The 18,817-nt window shown below is 43.8% G+C and overlaps 1 protein-coding gene across 1 annotated transcript in view; it reads left to right on the top strand.

The window, feature by feature from the left end:
* LOC306738414 (sphingosine kinase 1-like) overlaps positions 1-14,433 on the top strand; it is a gene marked incomplete at its 5' end in the record, with an annotated part of 35,134 nt that extends 20,701 nt beyond the window's left edge. The window contains 3 exons of the mRNA XM_079220263.1: positions 7,846-7,940; positions 8,562-8,677; positions 12,789-14,433. Coding sequence (XP_079076389.1) covers positions 7,846-7,940; positions 8,562-8,677; positions 12,789-13,647 — 1,070 coding nt within the window. The 3' untranslated portion in view covers positions 13,648-14,433. The remainder of the gene's footprint in view (positions 1-7,845; positions 7,941-8,561; positions 8,678-12,788) is intronic.
* Positions 14,434-18,817: the final 4,384 nt, after the last annotated feature.

Below are 18,817 nucleotides of genomic sequence, written 5' to 3'. Positions count from 1 at the left end.
TTCTAGACATCGGCAAAGAGCCTTCGGGCCTCATGTGGGGGTGTAGGTAGCCAACCGCATGCACAACAGTGTGCAGCCCCCTCAGGTTGTCAAATACCCCCCTCCTCGCCCTCCTTCGAGGCACAAATCCCCATTTAGCTCTGCCAGATACAATGCAGCGTAGTTGCTGTGTTTCCCTCTGCTCCTCTCGGCCTCCTCCGCTGTGTGCAGAGTCAGAGTGTGTTTGTTTACCTTGGCTCACACTGGAACGTTCCCTTCGGCTGCATTCATTAAAAATCAAGCAAAGCGGCACCTTCACACAATGAGCAAACATTGCTAGGTTATCAATTGCTGGAAACTCCCATTGCCTTTAATGGGCCAGACTACTCCGGAGTTGAGATTGAATGATTACTTTACATCTGTGATCACAGGTGCTTCAAGCAAAAGCATCAATATAGTACAGATAAGGAACAGGTTCACCATCCCTATTAGTAGAACCTGAATATATTTACAAATGTAACTGTAGTCTTGGCAGTGACGGAACCGCCTGGGCAAAGAGGCGACAAATGGCTGCTGTCAACCTGTGACAGGTGGGTGCTACCTGTCACTCAATTATGTCTACCTTTAAGTCTTAATATATTTTACACATGTGAGTTACGTAAAAATTCATCACCTCATGCGGTTCTCGTGTTTTGTTTTTGTAAACAAGGCTTCATTTCTCGATTGCAGCCGACATGCAAAGTTTCCTCGTGCAGATTTGCATCGTGGCATCTATCAGTTGCTCCGTCTGTCTGGCAATGTTGCTTGTTGCTTCAATCAAGCAGGATTTGAATTGATTCCTTGCTAAGCCCACGTTTGTTACTGTGGCTTAGCCCGTCAAACACTGCACATATGCAGCTTTACTGCACCTTTACCATTGGACATTTGGGGTACATTTTAAAACAAGTCTTTTATTTCAAACGTAAATCTCTCTTTTTGGGCTATAATTACAACGCTGGCTGAATTTGGTGTTTTATTGCAGCATGATGAGGAAAACATGGCTTAGCACCTCAACAATCTAGCAGCATATCAATCAATACAAAAAATACATAATATTTAGAAACTGTATCCAGTGTTTGGCATGTGAAATCCTAACATGAAAAGTAACTGTAGTTTTGGAGTAATGGAGTAAAATGTATAACATTTCCCTCAGAAATACAGTTAAGTAGAAGTATAAATGAGAGGAAATGCAATGGCTGACGCTATATTCCTGCTGTAGCTTGTAAACAGCCAGACATGCTAACACACGTTAGCATCTTACTCCAGAGGACACTGTCCATTCCTCACATTTTCACAATTGTGTTTTTTTTGTCTTCATTTTTCATTTTTGTGAAGCTTATAGTGAATAACTGGGACAAACCCAATTTGACCACTGAAGAACATGTGCTTTATGGTAACATGTTTGTCCGTAACACTCGCTTAACAGCACGGCTATCTGTGCTTGTGTGTCGTCGCCTGCGGCTGGAGGCCTCTTGTATGTCGATGCTAACAGAAGTAGACAGACTCATTATGGGATCCTCGGCTGTGTAGCAGCTGTGGGCACTGCTAGGGGTGGAGGGCAGATGAAGGATGACTGAACTGCTGTGGGAGTGAGAAAGAGAGCGAGCGTGTTTTGTTGTAGTGTGGTAGTAAAGACGGCGCACTGATTCCTCTCAGGCGGTCTCCCTCGCTGCTCGGGCACCCTGAGATGTCTGTCACACAGTATTAATTAAACGACAGCATCGTGCTTGTCTTCCTCTCGTGCTCGGACTCATCTGCTCAACACGAATTACACATATTTACCGGAGGAGACGGATATCTCCTCGAACAACCTCTCAGTGCTGCTCTTTTGTTGTTCTATCTCTGTTTCTCCTTTTTAAGGTAACCATCCACGTGGCTCCTTTAAAGAACGGTGTACTGTGTTGGAGCTCATTTTAAAATATGGAAATCTGTTTGCATAATAGAAAATGAAGGGCGCAATGTTTTGGTGCATTGCTCATAACAGACGTTAGGATATCTCTGCGATCTCAAATTTTGTTTTTATGTTGAGGTTTGTCTCATGCAAGTACCCCAATGTTGAGAGTTCAATAGGCCTGCTACAGTTTTAGAGTACCCTTTTAGAGAATACCAGATAAAAATAGAGGCACAATATTTCCCCTTCCCTTTCTATGACGTCTTGACTTTGCTGTGAGAGTTTTTGTGTTGTTACGTCATGTGACTGGAAACAGGCAGAACAGATGAATCTAAAGAGTCTGAACGGGTCTGACCCGTGTTATGATGGATGTATCTGTCTATTCTCGTGTTTAACTTCAGTGAATCCCTTGAGGATATTTTAGAGCCATCAGTCAACTGTACACAAGTCTCTCCACCATGACTCTGTGACTCAAAAGCAATCATTTCCAGGATTATACTCGTTTAATGTGGTTGTTACCACTTCATATAATTGCTGCTTGGTGTAAATAAACTTTCTAAAGTTGAACTATATCTTGAGTGTCGCTCAATTTTGGTACTTTTTTCCCTCCGCTGGCAGACCACAAATATTTCCCATCTACTCTTGTTAGCTGATCATGGTTCAGGCGTGGCTGAGGAAGTGTCTCTCAGCGCCTGCAGCCTTCGGCACAACCCGTTCAAGTCTCTCTGGATCTGGGATGAGGTGTGTTGCTATTACTGTCTGTCCCACTTCCCACTAGGGGGAAAACAGATAACCTTGGTCACATGTGGTGGTGGTTTGTGGATGCATTCATTATATATATATATATATATATAGATAAATAAATATATATTTAAGAACGAGCTGTTTCAGTGAACTTAATAAGACTGTTTTTGTGAATTGGGGGAATGAGGAAGTGGAAACATGTACTCAAGTGTGACTGGTCTTGTGTACGCTGTGGCAGTAAAAGAGCAGCTGTTAGAGAGTTTCGACTGTGCAAACATGGCGGATACAGCCAGTCTGAGTCTATTTAATGGCATCTGACACCTGCATGATGTAAATTCATGTAAAGACATTTCGGCCGCAGGACTCGACTCCGGGTAGCGATGGTGACACGCTGGCAACAAACAAGGTCTTGTCGGGGGAAAACTGAGGTCCAACAGAGAAAGTCTCACACACAAAAAGCCTTTAAAAAATGTCAGAGTAAAAATTAACACCTAAAACGCTCCCTGGTGTGTGTGTATTTGTGTGTTATTAAGCGACAGCGACACTGTATGCTAGAATGTGTGTGTGTGTGTGTGTGTGTGTGTGTCCTCTGCATGTACAAATGTGTGGCTTCTTTGTGTCGCTCCTGGCAGCCGACCGACCTGCCGTGGTGTTTACACTGATCCTTTCTGTGACAACCCCCACGTCGAAGAGGCGATGTTTTCTTAACTGTCACCACCTGCTGTCATTTAGCACTGCAGTTATTAGACAGCGCGGCCTGGAGGGAACCGCAGTTAGGATGTGTGTGACAGCAGGGAGGGGATTCATCTGGAGCTGCAGAAGTTTAGTGGGATGATACGAGGTCAGCCGGAGGACAGAGCTTCCTATTACCATACACGGACCACGAGGGAAATTGATCACCTGAATCTGCAAGTCAGCTCTGCTTTACAGAGCTTCGCAGCCAGTTTCAGCTCATCATACTAAATTATGGCGTTGCTCCGTATCTGCTCGATGTGTAAATAAAGTAGTTGTTTGCAAGATCAAACAATATGCACATGCACACAATAGAATAGTTATTATCTCCGCAAGGAAAGTATGCGACCGCTCATGAGTGTGCATGCGTCTTTGTGTCTTCTTGCATTCTGCTGCAGCAAACTGCTTCATATTTTTGGGTGGCCAATTATAGCTGCACGCTCAAAGACTTTTCTTGGTTGCAGTAACTCACATTTTCCCAAAACCCCTTTAATTGCTTTCTTTATATTGCCTCCCTATACTCCCTACGCTTAACTGGCCCCCGGCGGGTAAGGGCCCATAGTGATAACACAGCTGAGTTAACCCCCAGCTGCTACTTGGCCCCCAGAGACACGGTTTGTCTCTGGGGAAAACAGTTTGCTTACATATATTGTTTTGGACGATGCGTTACACACACAGCTGAGGCCTAAATAAATGCTATATGTTGTGGTTGAGCCCGTTGACAGAGCTGGTGGACATCTGAACATAGAATGAGAACGTATCTGTCGTGAACGTTACAAACACAACTGATACACTTGCGGTCTAGACGGGGCGGTTTAGACGAATGTGGGTTGTAATCATTACAACATCACAGCATGTTTTGGTCATTGCAGACACGCCTGGTGGAGATCTGCACTGGGTTGGTCACTGTAATGGCTGCTTTTTTCCATGCTGGTAAAGGAGTGATCACTTTGTAGTTTGACTCCAGACTAAGAGATGAGGGCTGCAGCTAACGATGTGATTTATTGATTCAATGTTTGCTCTGTGAATGTCTCAAAACATAAATCTTAAATCCATTAAATTCAATTCAGTTTATTTTATATAGCCCAACATCACAAAAACAAGTTTGCCTCGGAGGGCAATCTGTACACATAACATCCCTGTCCCGGGACCTCACATCGGATCAGGAACAACTCCCCCAATAAAGATAGTAAAAACCCTTTCACAGGGGAAAAAAAGAGGAAGAAACCTGAGGGAGAGCAACAGAGGAGGATCCCTCTCCCCGGATGGACAGAAGCAATAGATGTCATGTGGCCAGAATGAATAACGTAACGGAGTTACAGCACATTCAATGAAAATTAATCATATAATGAGTAGTAGGCATGGTCCATGATCCAGATAGCCATGATCCATGAAGCTGCTGGCAATTTTTTGTTTTAGTTTTAAAATGTTCAACACAAGATGGCAACATGAACATTATCAATATAGTAACCTCCTCGAGTGACGAATGGGTGTAAAATCAGAAAATGTCACTGTGTTGGTCAGAGAGGATGCTCCCTGGAGATTGTAATATTTAATCCTCCAAATATATAAATGCTCAGATATGTATGTTTGTCCCCACAGGAGCGTGCTCATCGTTGTATCCTTCTGAAAACATGGCTGCCCAGGCTGTGACCAGAGGCCAGCAGAGATCTGCATGACTGTAATGAGTTAGTCACTACCCACAGAGAGAGACTCCAGCGCACACCTCTCCTCCTCTTACCTCTGCACCATAACCATAAAAAAGCATCACACACACTGCGTGACTTATCGGCCTCCCTGAGAGGAGTTTCTCCTCACTGCGTCGCTTTGCCATTATCAATCTGTCTGATGAGGGGAGCTGCATTCTCAAACTGCGCTCAGCTCTCCTCCCACCACACTGCAGTGTCACCGCTCTTCAACTTTGGGCCCTTCAATCCCTTTTAGTTTCCAGCCTCTGCATAGATAAGGACATGGGATGTGACAGGACTGATAAGGAGGAATTGATTCCTTTATTCTGCAGAGTTTAGGAGAAGAGAGGGGAAGAGAAAAGAGGGCGAGAAATCAGATCCCTCTCCAGAGGACTGTGTGTGTGTGTGTGTGTGTGTGTGTGTGTGTGTGTGTGTGTGTGTGTGTGTGAGAGATGGGATAGGTTTTCTGTTCTTCTGTTAGGTAAAGACATTAACACAATGGCAGCATTAAATGGAAGCACAAGGTAGTTACACACAAACGAGGACAACTTATTTCCAGCTCCCTGAAAGGTCTGCATGATTTGTGACCTTTTACATTCTTTACATAAATAAAAAGTGATAAAATATTATTTTATAATTGACTGCTTGACCTTTATTTTTCTAGACCTGCGGTGGGGTTTCCCCCCTCCAGGTTACAGTGTTTCTCCCTGTTGATTATTGGAGCGGCCTCAACCAATATAGCCAATACTACACTAAGATTATAACTTACTGTAGCTATAACAGCTTCCTGAGGGCAGATCTGCTGTGTATCTGTCTGTCTGTAGGTTTGCATTATTAACTGTTGCTTTAGCTGGAATGACAAGGAGCCCTGCTGTCTTCCTGCATTGTGAAAGCTCGGCTGTCCATCAGGAACCTGCCAGTTTAAAAGTTTTTGCTCAACCTTTAACAAATTCCATGTCCGAAAACCGGATGTTCTAGCTCAGTCTCGTCAGAAATATCCGCAGCAGAAATATCGGTTCAACTTGGCTACATACAGATCGTGAATCCAGCACCGGATTGCCATTGGACGAAAATCACACCTACTACATGAAAAACAACTCAGCCGGCTGTTTTCTGCTGTCATTACAGCAAGAGGACCTTCAGCTGAGTTGTCTTTGCTGAGATAAGCCACTTTATATTCGGGGACTGATACTATTTTCCACTTGCAGCAGCTCGACAGACAATAATCAATTCCTTTATGGCCTTTTTCTCATTCTCGTCGAGGCTGTGGTGACAGCTCTGAATACTCTTTAAAGAAACACATCGTTTGTTTTACTTTTTTTTTTGCAACCACAAGAAAAGCACCCAGCTGTGCACGTTAAGTATGCTGCGTCTCTATAATGATAAAGAATAACATAAATATTCCATCATAGATAAGAATGAAGGCTCTTTTTTGGGAGAAAATGAAGAAGAATGATGTGAAAGAGTTGAGAGACAGTTGAGTGTTGCTGAGAGGAGAGGGCTGTGACTGAAGTGGTGACAGTCCACTGCGCTCCACTGGCTTTGTTCACACCTCGCAGCTCCTTCTGCCCTTTCACCTGCAGACGGAGGACAGGGAGAGCGAGGCGGACAGATGCATCCCTCCACACACAGGAAAACAGACAGCCAGGTTTAAACAGAAGCTCACATACGGTTGAAGGGTTTATTAGTTGCTGTGTATTAGAAGAAGATCATAATCAAACCACCTCCACAGTCAATAGATAAACACAAACAGACGTCCTGATGAAGGTTTTTCTACAGTATCTTTGGTGACACGTTATTTTACGGGTCCGTTATTTCCTAATCATTTCTGATGTATTTAAATAAATTTCCTTGAAACCCGAGTAAATATTCCTTTATAGTTCCTACAATACTGAATTATTTATTCCTAATACTGTTTTTAGCTGGCCTGCTGTCCACTGAGTGGAAGACTCTTTGGGATATACAAGCAAATAATTGGGATTCATTAATTGAACGTGAACTAATTAAAGACTGTCTCTATAATTAGTTTTTCCCGGAAAACTTCTAGGAAATTACAGACCCGTAAAGTGAAGCATTGCTGCAATGACTCTCGGATAGTAAATATAATGTTGAGGAAATTATCTGCCAAAATCCAACACTTACATTTACTATTCTGTATTTTTAATAACCTTCAGGTCTGGTTTTATGGCCCATGTTCACACTGATTACGTCCATTTTAAGAGGACGTCTGTCACCGAAGCCATCATCAGATCATTGAGCCCCAGGTTCATTTGACAGAGTGCTTCTGGGTAATTTAGTAGCCGATCTAATTGGCAGCGTGGTAGCCGCTTCATTTAAAACCGTATATCAGCTTTCACTCCCACGGTGATACTTGATTTGGTAATTAGGACGGGGACTCGATTTCCTAATGTTCCATCTCATTAATCCTTGTAAATATGTGTGAAGTCTTTTCATACAACGCAGCGTTTAAGGTTTAATTTCATTGTGCTTGCACAAGGACAATGAAGTTCTTGGTTCGTTGGTTAATGGCATTTAAATAAGACGTGCGTATTATTGTCATGTGCAACTTGAGCCGCTGATAGCAAACACCTGCGGAAATGTCTCCCTCACCAGAGCTGACCTTGACCTTTGACCTATCAAAGAGGGACGAAGCTGACAGGACAACGTTCTCTTCTACTTTCTGCTCTAGAAAAGATGGGCCTGTATGAAAACACACTTTACATTAATGTGTGTGTGTGTGTGTGTGTGTGTGTGTGTGTTAATGTTTCGCAGAGCGGCAGAACCACGCCCGGGAGCTGGTGAAGGAGGCCGACCTGTCACAGTGGGACGCTTTGGTCATCATGTCTGGAGATGGCCTTCTGTTTGAGGTAAAGAGAGACTCACCTTCACTATATTCATATTTACATTAGTGCAGCACTGCTGCCATCATTATAGACCTCCTGTTGTGCATCAAGATGATAATGATCAATTATAAAATGCTTCCAGTGCCGTTTTAAATAGAAATGTTCAATAAATAACATTTTAGGGTCATTTTACGTTCAAGCTAAAGCACACGTTGCTTGCGAATGTCTGTGTACAAGTGTGAAATATACATGAAGTGAAAATATTAAATTACTTAGAAAGTCTGTTTGGGGATTTTGAAATTGTGACAGGAACTTTCCCCAATTTTATTTATAGACCAAACTGGGCTGGAGATCATTTTAATTTGTTAATACTAGTTCAACACTCGCTCTATGATCAAATATTTCTATGCTTGAGTTTCAAAACTGAAGCGTCTACTGCTTCTTTATACAATTTTGTATAAAAACACAAGCAGTGGTACATGCACTTTGCATTAATAAAGTCTAAAATACAAAAATATAATGGTTTTAAAAGTCATAAAAGCATTGAGTGTTAACACACAGCTCTTTGTGCTGGAAACCCCTAACTCCTCAGTATCTATTTCTCTCTGTCCGCCTGATCCAAGCTGTGTCTCCTGCGTCTGTCAGGTGATAAATGGTCTGCTGGAGAGACCAGACTGGGACAGGGCCGTCCGGACCCCGCTGGGTATCCTACCTGGTGGGTCAGGCAACGCGTTGGCTGCATCCGTGCACCACTACTCTGGGTGAGCCACCGGAAGAATCCTGAACTAAAGCACCGATGTACCTAAAATAATAAACTAAGTGATTAGTCAGTTAATCAAGAAAATAATTAATCAACAACGAAAATAATGAGTAGTTGCAGCTCTTGGCTGTAGATACGAACATTAAAAGTGTGGAAGCCTTGGGGAAGTCGGCATATTGTCGTGACTAACCCACAACTCAGAGCTCCACAGAAACCAGTCTAACCAGTGAGGTCGCACATTTGGGCCACATCATAGCAGGTGCAGTGCTGACTCTCATTTGCATGCGTACGCATAGGATGAATCTACAGCAGGTAAAACCAGTTTAAACCAGATTATGCAATGGGTGTTGGTTTCATCAACCTCAGGCAGAGCGACCTGTGGACCGAACACAGGAAACTAACGCGGCCCTCAATGAAAGTAGGTCGGTCCATTTTTATTCTCACATGCAAAATGTAGAGTTGAAGCCCTGAAGACAAGGACACGCTGAAGGCCGTATCCACCTAGAGTCGGGTCCACTTCACCGGAGCCGATACAGTAGTGCTCTCAGCTGCATAAAGATAGAATCACAGCGTTTGAGCTGTAGTGTCAAACGCTCCAGACACGATTACGACTGTGTGAAGATGAAACGATAAAAACCATGAGCTGTTTTCATCCTTTGTTTCAATGAGCTGCATGGACCAGCCTTCTGGGGCCCTTTCAGTGTAAAATGCACTCATCTCATCTATCAATTATTAATCATTTGTTAATTTGAGTGATTGTCTGAGGTTCATTCAGCCGGAACACGGAACAGAAAGGAGAAGTGAAGGACAGAAAGGAGGAAGAAAGGCAACAGATCAGATTCGGAGGTGGAGGAACTTCCGCCTCGTCTGAAATCCCTTGTTCACTGTTACTGAGTAATAGTAGAAGTTCACTCTGCAGTGAGCATACGTATCAAACATCAGCTCTCCTCCGTCTGCAAGCTCTGGTCTAGATACAGTAGTTTAGTGTGTCAGCATGCTAACGTTTGCTAATTAGCGCGAAACACAGAGTAGCTTCGGCTGCGTGAATGTTGTTAGTTTTGCGGGTCGTAAGTCAAAGTCCTGGACAAATTGAAACGTTGACTTGATGAACAAAGAAATGCCAGGGATCACTAAAGTCATGAGGAGTCATCTAATCTGTGCCTGGAATATTTCCAAAATGGTCCCGACTGAAACGGAGAGACAGAAAGACAAAAAAACAAGACACAAAACAGGGAGCATACAAGTTTTAAGAGGCTAAACGTGTTTAATATCCCTCCTTTTTCTATACCTTTATATCTGCTGTGACACCCCTGATTGCGCCACAGTTTGCGGTGCCAGGACTGCATCGTGGAATATTGTATTACTTCGCTGTTCTTTGTCTGCGTTTCCAACTCTGCCCTTTCTACTCTGAAGCCACCTGGTGTCACGTGGGGGACTTTAAGAACCTCACGAAACGCTTTGAGGCACTTCCTTTTTAAGCTGTTCCTACTGTTAGTAGGTCACATTGGGCTTTATCTTGCCCTTTTACTATATTATTTATTTTCTAATCTGTCTTTTTGTATTTGTTTTATTTGGGGTTGTTTTGCTTGGTAGCAACCTTTATGTCAGCCTTTGTGCTGCAGTTTGTATTATTTTTTTGTTTCTCAGTTGGATTCCTGACTAAAAATCAGGAATTCAAATTAAAGTCACGAGGAAATGAATGAAAACAGCATACGCTGATGGTTCTGTCTTCACCGAAGAGCCACATTCATTCATCACTTCAACTGCATCTGCCAATCAGCTTCTCATCCAACAATGGTCTTGCAGCCAGAGCGGCAGCAACAATGAGAGGAAGGGACCAGACTCTGTATTGTTCTCTCTCCTCTCACATCCAGAAAACCTCCCTGCCTGCAGCCGGCCGTCCTGCAGTGGCCATGGCCAGAGGGTGTTTGGTATTATTCCCGGCTGAATGTAGGGTTCACTGAGGCTGCCTGGATCAAATGAGTGACAGCTAGAACGTATTTGGTATTATGCAAAGCTGTGAACAGGTTCGCTGAGCGAGACTTTAATGTGTACACAAACATGATGAGCACCGGAGCATCATCTGAGTGCTGCGGTGTGCGTGAGAGTCTCCCTCCTCTGGTGGCTCACGGACACTGCATAAACAGCTTGGAATTTAAGGACGGGGTTTTGGATAAATGAGGAGCTTATTGAAACCCAGTTCCCATTTTATTAGGTACAAGGCTGACAGGGTCAGTAGCTAAAACGAAAGCAGTCCAATAGAACAGTCCTGCAGTAAATCAAACCTTCATGAAGGTTGAAACGCTGTTGAAAGTTAAAAAGGACTCATTCAGCTGAAAAGTGGCCCTTGTGACTGCCATACTAATAAGACCGTATTACCATTTTTATGTTGTAGCTAGTTTTAAACGTTTTACTACTTTATATAGAGCTAGTTTAGACTGGCCACCACTGACCCACTGACCCTTCAAAGAATCACAAGATAAATCTGAGGGGTCGTGAGAGGATTAATGGGGAAGTAAAGACAACAAAAGAAGGAATGTATCATCTGAGAAGATACGAGAGGAAATAACTCTTTGGAGGAACTCATCTGGAGCCCCAAACAGAGACTGAGGTCACAAACCAAAGACGGTTGAGAAGTGTGTACCAGTGTTCTGTATGTTCACAACTTGTCATCATAACGCTTCAGTGATCCCTTGACTCACCGAGCCAAGTTTCTGTTTGTCTGATAGGTTTGTTTTATACCTAAATACCTACAAAACGCACAACATCCCCATAACCCTCAGCTGTACTTTGTGCCGTGTAAAATACTCAAGTAAATGTACTTTGTTACTTTCCAGCGCTGACTCCCAGGTGCAGCGGGCGGGTTGTAAATCCTGTTATTTTCTTTGACCTTTTTCCCAATGATTTGAAAGATTAGACAGAAACAGAGCGGTGGGAAATGTAGATGAGACTGTTTGGATAGTCGGACTGGTGAATACATTCAGGATGATGAATATGGAGATATCTGCAGGGCCACAGTGAACTCCACTGAGACATCCAGTCATCACTGTAATTGGCTGTGGGTGGTAACAGCAGGCAAATCGGTGTGTGTGTGTGTGTGTGTGTGTGTGTGTGTGTGTGTGTGTGTGTGTGTGTGTGTGTGTGTGTGGGCTGTTATCATGACCTTCCACCTCTGTCTCCGTTCTCCCAGATGGGGTTGTCTTTGTTGTCTGACTGGCCTGTCATGTCTGAAGGCCCATAAGCTGATTCTGTCCAACCTCCAACATTTGCAGTAGCCTGCTCCCCCTCCCGTCACATCTCCATGAGCCTCCATCCTCCTCATATACCCTCTCTGTTTTTTATGATCACACAATAAGGTCACAGTTACCTCACTATTGTGTAACACTCCTCGCACGGCTCGCTCCCCAAGACACGCACGAGCCTCGACCCACTTCCTAACCCAAAAACATTAAGTGCACCTTCCTGCTTTTATTTTTGGTGTCTGCATCTTATTTCTGGAGCTAGATTCTTAATTGTGAACGGCTCCACAGCCGAAAGGATTCGTCAATCCATTGTTTGAGGAAATTGCCGCTATTATCCGTGAGCTGGAGCAGAATTCTACAGAATTTGGTTCTCTTTATGTACGAACAGCGGGGACACGTGTGAGGGAATAAAAGATACGTTATTGTATTTTAGTCCTGGTTGCCCAAATCTTCCGATGTAAAACACTTCCGCCTGTCTGTGCAAGTTGAGGCGAGCGCAAATACTTCTTTGGCTTCAAATCATTGAGGATTTACTCAGTTTTTCGGATTCTCCGTTCAGGCGTGCGAGAAAAACAAAACAGTCATCTCCAATAATTCAAGGTAATAGAGTAATTTATATTTAAATGGTCTTTTTTAAGGCTAAAGTATTCCTCTTTTTTATTCAGCCTTTATTTAACAAAGAAGTCTCTTAAAATGCGTTATCTCTCTAACAAAACTGACCAGGCCAAAACAATTAAACACGTTTTCATGACTGACAGGATGGCCATTCAAACGCCTTTCCCATGTAATTCATAGGAGCACAGCTTCTTAACGAGAAGGCTGATGGTTCAGCTCTGACTAACTCTCATCTCTCCTCCTCGGTTCCTGCAGAGCCTCGCTGGTGTCCACTGAGGAGCTCCTGGTCAGCTGTGGTTTCCTCCTCTGTCGGGGTCTCGTGGCCCACATGGACCTGGTCTCCATCCAGCTCTCCTCCGGCCCTCGTCTCTTCTCCTTCCTGTCGATGGCCTGGGGCTTCGTGGCCGACGTGGACGTCGAAAGCGAGAAGTACCGGCACGTCGGAGCCGCCCGGTTCACCGTCGGCACGCTGGTGAGGCTGGCGTCTCTCCGCGTCTACAAGGGCAAGCTGGCCTACCTGCCCGCCGGCGAGGACGACTACAGCGAGGACGAGGGCTCGGGAAACCACACGGCGCTGCGTTGTAACGGCCAGGCTTCCTCCGTGGCTCCGTCCAGAGACTCTCCCTTCCACAACTCCTGCCACTCCAACAACTCCCACAAGCTGAGGCGGACGGAGAGCTCGCCCTGTCGAAGCGCCTCCAAAGCCCTCGGCGGCCCGGCCGACTCCCTGCTGCCGCCTCTGGGCCAGCCGCTGCCTAGCGACTGGGTGGTGGTGACGGAGGAAGACTTTGTGCTCATGCTGGCCATGTACCAGTCCCACCTGGCGGAGGACCTGCTGGCGGCACCGGACGCCACCTCGGACGACGGCGTCATCCATCTTTTCTACGTCCGGGCGGGGATATCACGCGCCGCGCTGCTGAAGCTCTTCCTGGCTATGGAGAAGGGGGCACATCTGGCTACTAACTGTCAACATCTGGTGCACGCTAAGGTGCGGGCGCTCAGGCTGGAGCCACATTCACCCAAAGGGATCATAACAGTAGACGGAGAAGTGGTGGATTATGGGCCGGTGCAGGCGGAGGTACACAGAGGCCTGGCGAGGTTAATCAGCGGATGAGAGAACCGGTCCTTCAAAGCAATGAATGTACGACTCATTCACCGTTAACTGCAACGTCCCGGCTTCTCATCCGTAAACAGGCAAGCCATGTTTCAGTCGGAAATCCCGCAATATTAAGATAAACAAGTGCTATTTATGGAGACCCATAGTCTTCAATATTAAATAAATAGTAAGGCATTCTGAAAGGAATACGCATATTCAACAATTCAGACAAGACAATTGTAATTAATACTTAAAATACTTCTTTTCTTGCTTCTTTTCACAGCCTTTAAAAAAAGGACGTTATAAAAAAACTAAACAAAACTGCAGGAATAAAGTGAAAATGACCAGCAATAAACACTTTGTGTAAAAATAAATAAAAAAAACAGGATACAATTTTCATATAATGCACTGACGTTTAAAAACAAGTTTTGAATAGTTTCACGCCTCTGTTTCTGAGATATTGAACACTTTGGGACTTTCTGCAGACATGTTGGCATCACTTCACAGATAAAACACAAACAGACGTTTCCTCATCTCATGAGGAATGTTCAGTAAATCCACCCCCAACTTTAGCCTCCAGCGTCTCACCTTTCATCAACATGAATTATGGCAGAGTGGGATTTATGCCTTCATGGCTCCTCTGCAGTACTTTGCTGTGTGTGTGTGTGTGTGTGTGTGTGTGTGTGTGTGTGTGTGTGTGTGTGTGTGTGTGTGTGTGTGTGAGAGAGATGCAGTAAATGTGAGGAGGTGTGGATGTGATCGTGGAGTAGTCGCTGTCCGGTTTCAACAGAGGTGATCTCAACACACCACTCTTCCTCCTCCTCTGCTTTCATCCATTCATCTGCTGCTGTAAGCACTGCGTCAGGCTCCAGTGTCTCTGGCCCCAGCTGCTGTTCAGACACACACAAACACACAAACACACACGGCCCCTAAGGGAGACTCACTAATCCTCATCACCTCAGTGTCCTCACATTGAGCTTTAAGTCACACAGAGGAAATGATGACTGAGGCTTTGGCCTAAACGAGCAGTCAAGTCAGATTTTTAAATGCGTTTTTAATTGTGATCCAAATCTCTTCGGAGGTTCGTTTCATTAATTTTACAAAAATCTGATGTGGACACAAAGAAATCAGCTTCTCCTTGTCTGAGTGGAAGTGAAATGAACTCTGAGTTACACACGGGCTTTGGAGGAGTTCAAGCTGGTTGAAAGAGGACATTGGTGGGAGGAGAAGGAGGAGGAGGAAGAGGAGGAAGAGGAGGAGGGGGGTTATCACTTGGTAAATGCTGCATGAGGTGGGAGGCGTTGTGGTCCGGACAGGAAGCCGTATTCTTCCTGCTCATTGCAAGAAATTATTTTGGGAACATTAGCAAACTGTCCTGATGCCGAGAGAACGACGTGTTTCAACACACACACACACACACACACACACACACACACACACACACACACACACACACACACAGTTTTACTGACTTGTCGTTTTAAACACGAATAAGAATGTCATGTTTGTTTTAATCAGCACGTTTCACACTGTAAAGAATTGACTTGCGAAAGACCAAAAAATGTATTTATTGTAGAGAGATATCCTTCTATACATGTTTTTGTACATTTGTTTGCTAACGCTGTTTTCAAACCTTCATGAGACATCGAGCTGGATTTCCTGTCCTTTAGGTTTAAATTCAGTTTGCAACAGGAACCCAGCCGCCGAGTGGACGCCACGCTGGTTTTACCGCGGTCGGTCTCACTGGGCCGGAGGTCGGCTTATTGACTGTTGGAAGTGGGAGAACGGTTCTTCACACCGCGTTTCACAAACGTTTTGGCTTCTGACCTCTTAAAATGAAGTGTGTCGACCTGGCAGACTTTTCCCTGCTATGACCATTTTTTTTTTTTTAAACATTTAGGGGCCTTATGATCCAGTAATTAATAAGAAACATGAACAGAAAACAAAAGTATAAAATTATAAATATAATTGTGTGCATTTTGGGGGCTTTTCTCGTGACTCCACAGATCAAATATATGAATATGAATAATATTTTTTATACCAGAGTGCTACTGACTCAGACCGTCACACACGTTTCTATGCAGTCATTTCTTGTGTGATGCCGTGGTCCTTCAGCGGTTTGATGTGCCTTCATCGTGCCGCCTCCTGGTGGTGGAAACGCGGCGGTGCAGTCACTGATTTCTCCTTTTTGATTTATCACGTTTAAAAAAAACAACTGATCCGTTTGGAGGAAGGGACACGTCGGACATCCGTCATACGACAATAAAATAAGCGTAATTGTGGCACAGTGCTGTTAATGCGGTTGCCATGGTGCCGCCTCTTCATCAATTACTACGAGGGAGATCTTGGAAGTCTTCATCTTTTCGATAACGAGAGGCAGCTTTCATTCGGCCGGGATCCAGGTGTGGCTACACATCTAAATGTGCTGAAGCGTCGGATGACGAAGGACCGGATGAGAAACAAACTGTTGATTTGCTGTTTACATCTTTCCTGCTTCTCTCGTCTGGTGTTTAAATGTTTATGGTGAAGGGAACATTAAGTCATTTGAATTGTTTTTCTGGCACACATTAAATGATTGATTCTTTATTCAGAGAGATCTATTTTTCCATTCGACAAATGTCTGTAATTTTTCTATAATCGAATGAAATATTCTGCTGGGGGGTTTTTGATTGGGGGAAAATAAAAATAAATGACAAACAACCGTCTGAGATTTTGGTTTGTGAAACTGGCTGCATCAGATTTTGGGGCACTAGTGTGAAATATTTATTTGCAGATGACAGAACAGTTGTTGGCCTCAGCTTATGATCATTTTGGTCCAAAAGCCACAATTAAACGCATAAAAGTAAAAAGGTGCAGACAGGTGTGCATGCTATTCGTAAACCAGGTGCAGGATGACGGACAATGGACTGAAAAAGCTAATAACGGGTAATCAACCTTTTGAATTTTAGAATATCGCCTTTCAATGAATGTATATTCTGTACCAGAAGAGTTATGCTTGCAATTACCTTTCTGCATAAACTCTATAAATAAAATAGATCAAGCATAATCATGTGAGCATTTTGTTGGTTCAAAAGCGCACTTAAACTTCAGGGTTTAGTTGATGCCGTCTGAAGCTTCCGGTCACACCATATCCAGATAAAGCATGCTGGTTTCTAATTATAATTCCTATTTGTTACTATTAAGAAAAGGCTCATCTACAGTCGCTACATAACGGATCCAAATAAATATAAGCCACAGTCGCTATGGTACCGCTAGCAAAGTTTAATACATCACTATACAGCTGTCTTAATGCAACAAAAGTAAACCATTAAAAAATGAAATCATAAGTACAATACTCAGCATTTTGTACACATATGCCCCAAGCATCCACGTGACTTGTCAGAACTCAGGTTTGTGTTAAATATATACTGTATGTATTTATATATTTCAATATAGTCATGACATCTGTACAGAGGGAATCAGGCTACAAATCATAACTTTATTAGTTTTTCTTTTTTTTTTTAAGTATATCAATAACAGGCCACTGTGGAAATGTAGACATCGTACAGTCTGGTGTCGCCAGTCAAAAGGCTGAAAGCAACAGGTTACATGCTTTGGCTGTAAAACAAACTTCTCGCAGTAATAATAACAACAATGGTTTAAATTTGAATAATATACACACACACGTACACAGAAAATTGTACATCATGTGCTTGATATCCTGCCAGATTTTTTGCTTCGAGATCTACCGAGACGGCTTCACAGATGGAGCCGAGGTCCAAACTCTGTCCTCAGACCACTGGAGACACAAAGCTCCAACAACTGTGATTTATTTTTTATTTTATTTTTTTACAAACAGCAGCAGGAGTCGCGGGCGGGGCGGAGGCATGGAAGACAAAGCAAAACAAAATACCCTCATTCGTGACCATTTATTTTGTCAAGTCTCTTTAAAACACAGCAACTCTTGGCTCGTGGTTTGGATCCTCTCAGTTTCACAACGGCACTCATTCAGAAACACTCTTCAGCATCACGCTTCTTTGTTCAAGTAAAATACCGACAGCCAGCGCTCGCTTGTTTCATTCACAGGTGATAGCAAGCACAAGGGGTTCGTCTGACCGGCATTATCATAATAACAAGAGAACCGTAATATCTTGGGAAAAAAAAAAAAGAGCATTGTGTTGAAGGCGGGATGCAGTTATTTAAAAAGATGTAAACAAAGACTGCTCTGAGTTTCCAAGGAAGCACGATTGGACCCAAAGGGGAGTTTCACTTTCTTTCACATAATTGCAGCGTTTCAGAGTTTCATCTTTCTTCCAGATGGAACAAAGAAAAGCAGATCGCAGACGAGTCGTGTCAGTTTAAGTTTCGTCTGCGTGCTGTAATGCGTGAGATTAGTCAGCGGAAAAACAGAAAAGTTTAATCAAGCAAAAAAAATAATTATAATACCAACAAACCTTTAGTCTCAGTAGTTTGTACTCTAATGTTATCAAACTCTGCACGTGCAATTTGGAGGAAAATAAATCGGAATACAGCGTTTACCGCAGTGTGAAAGACTGAAAAAAGAGGAAACTGATCAGAGATCTGCACTACTGAGGAGGAAAACACTGGATCAGGGTTTTCGCGGCCCGTATAGTTCAATGTCTAAAGCACGACACGAGCAGCTCTGAACACAATGATCTGAGATTATTAAGAACAATTCAAGTAAGGCAACATGTTGACACGCGATGACGGAATGGACGCTGTATGTGTGTTTCTCTTCTTCTAGTCTATTCTTTAAAGTGTGTCATTCGCATGTGATGTGGGTTCATCTCCGGCACAGAAAAGTGGAGCATTTTGGGTAAAGCTTTGCTCTGAAACCTACACTTCAGACAACTTAAAAGAGCATGAAAAACACCAAAAGCACACGTTCCATTTTGCTGACCGGCTAAATACTACAGAAAGGGAATATGGAACGTTTGTATGTAGGAGGCGGCAGCTGTGTTACGCTTTGACGAGAGCACGCACGCCTAGACGGAGAGAGAGAGACACCTGACTGTCGTCCTGTGCCTGGCTGGCTTCTCTACACACCAAAACAGCAGTCTGACCTCCGGAGGCGAGTCCCATGTAAACGTTTTCACTCGTGTTGGCTGCGTGGTTCAGTGAGAGTGTTGGCGAAGGAAAATACTAGCAAGTACAGTATAGTGGAGGAAGTGGTGAAGCTGTTGTGTTT

Source organism: Taurulus bubalis (assembly GCF_910589615.1).
Source record: "Taurulus bubalis genome assembly, chromosome: 6".
Lineage (NCBI taxonomy): Eukaryota > Metazoa > Chordata > Actinopteri > Perciformes > Cottidae > Taurulus > Taurulus bubalis.
This window is presented reverse-complemented; position numbering and strand designations above follow the sequence as displayed.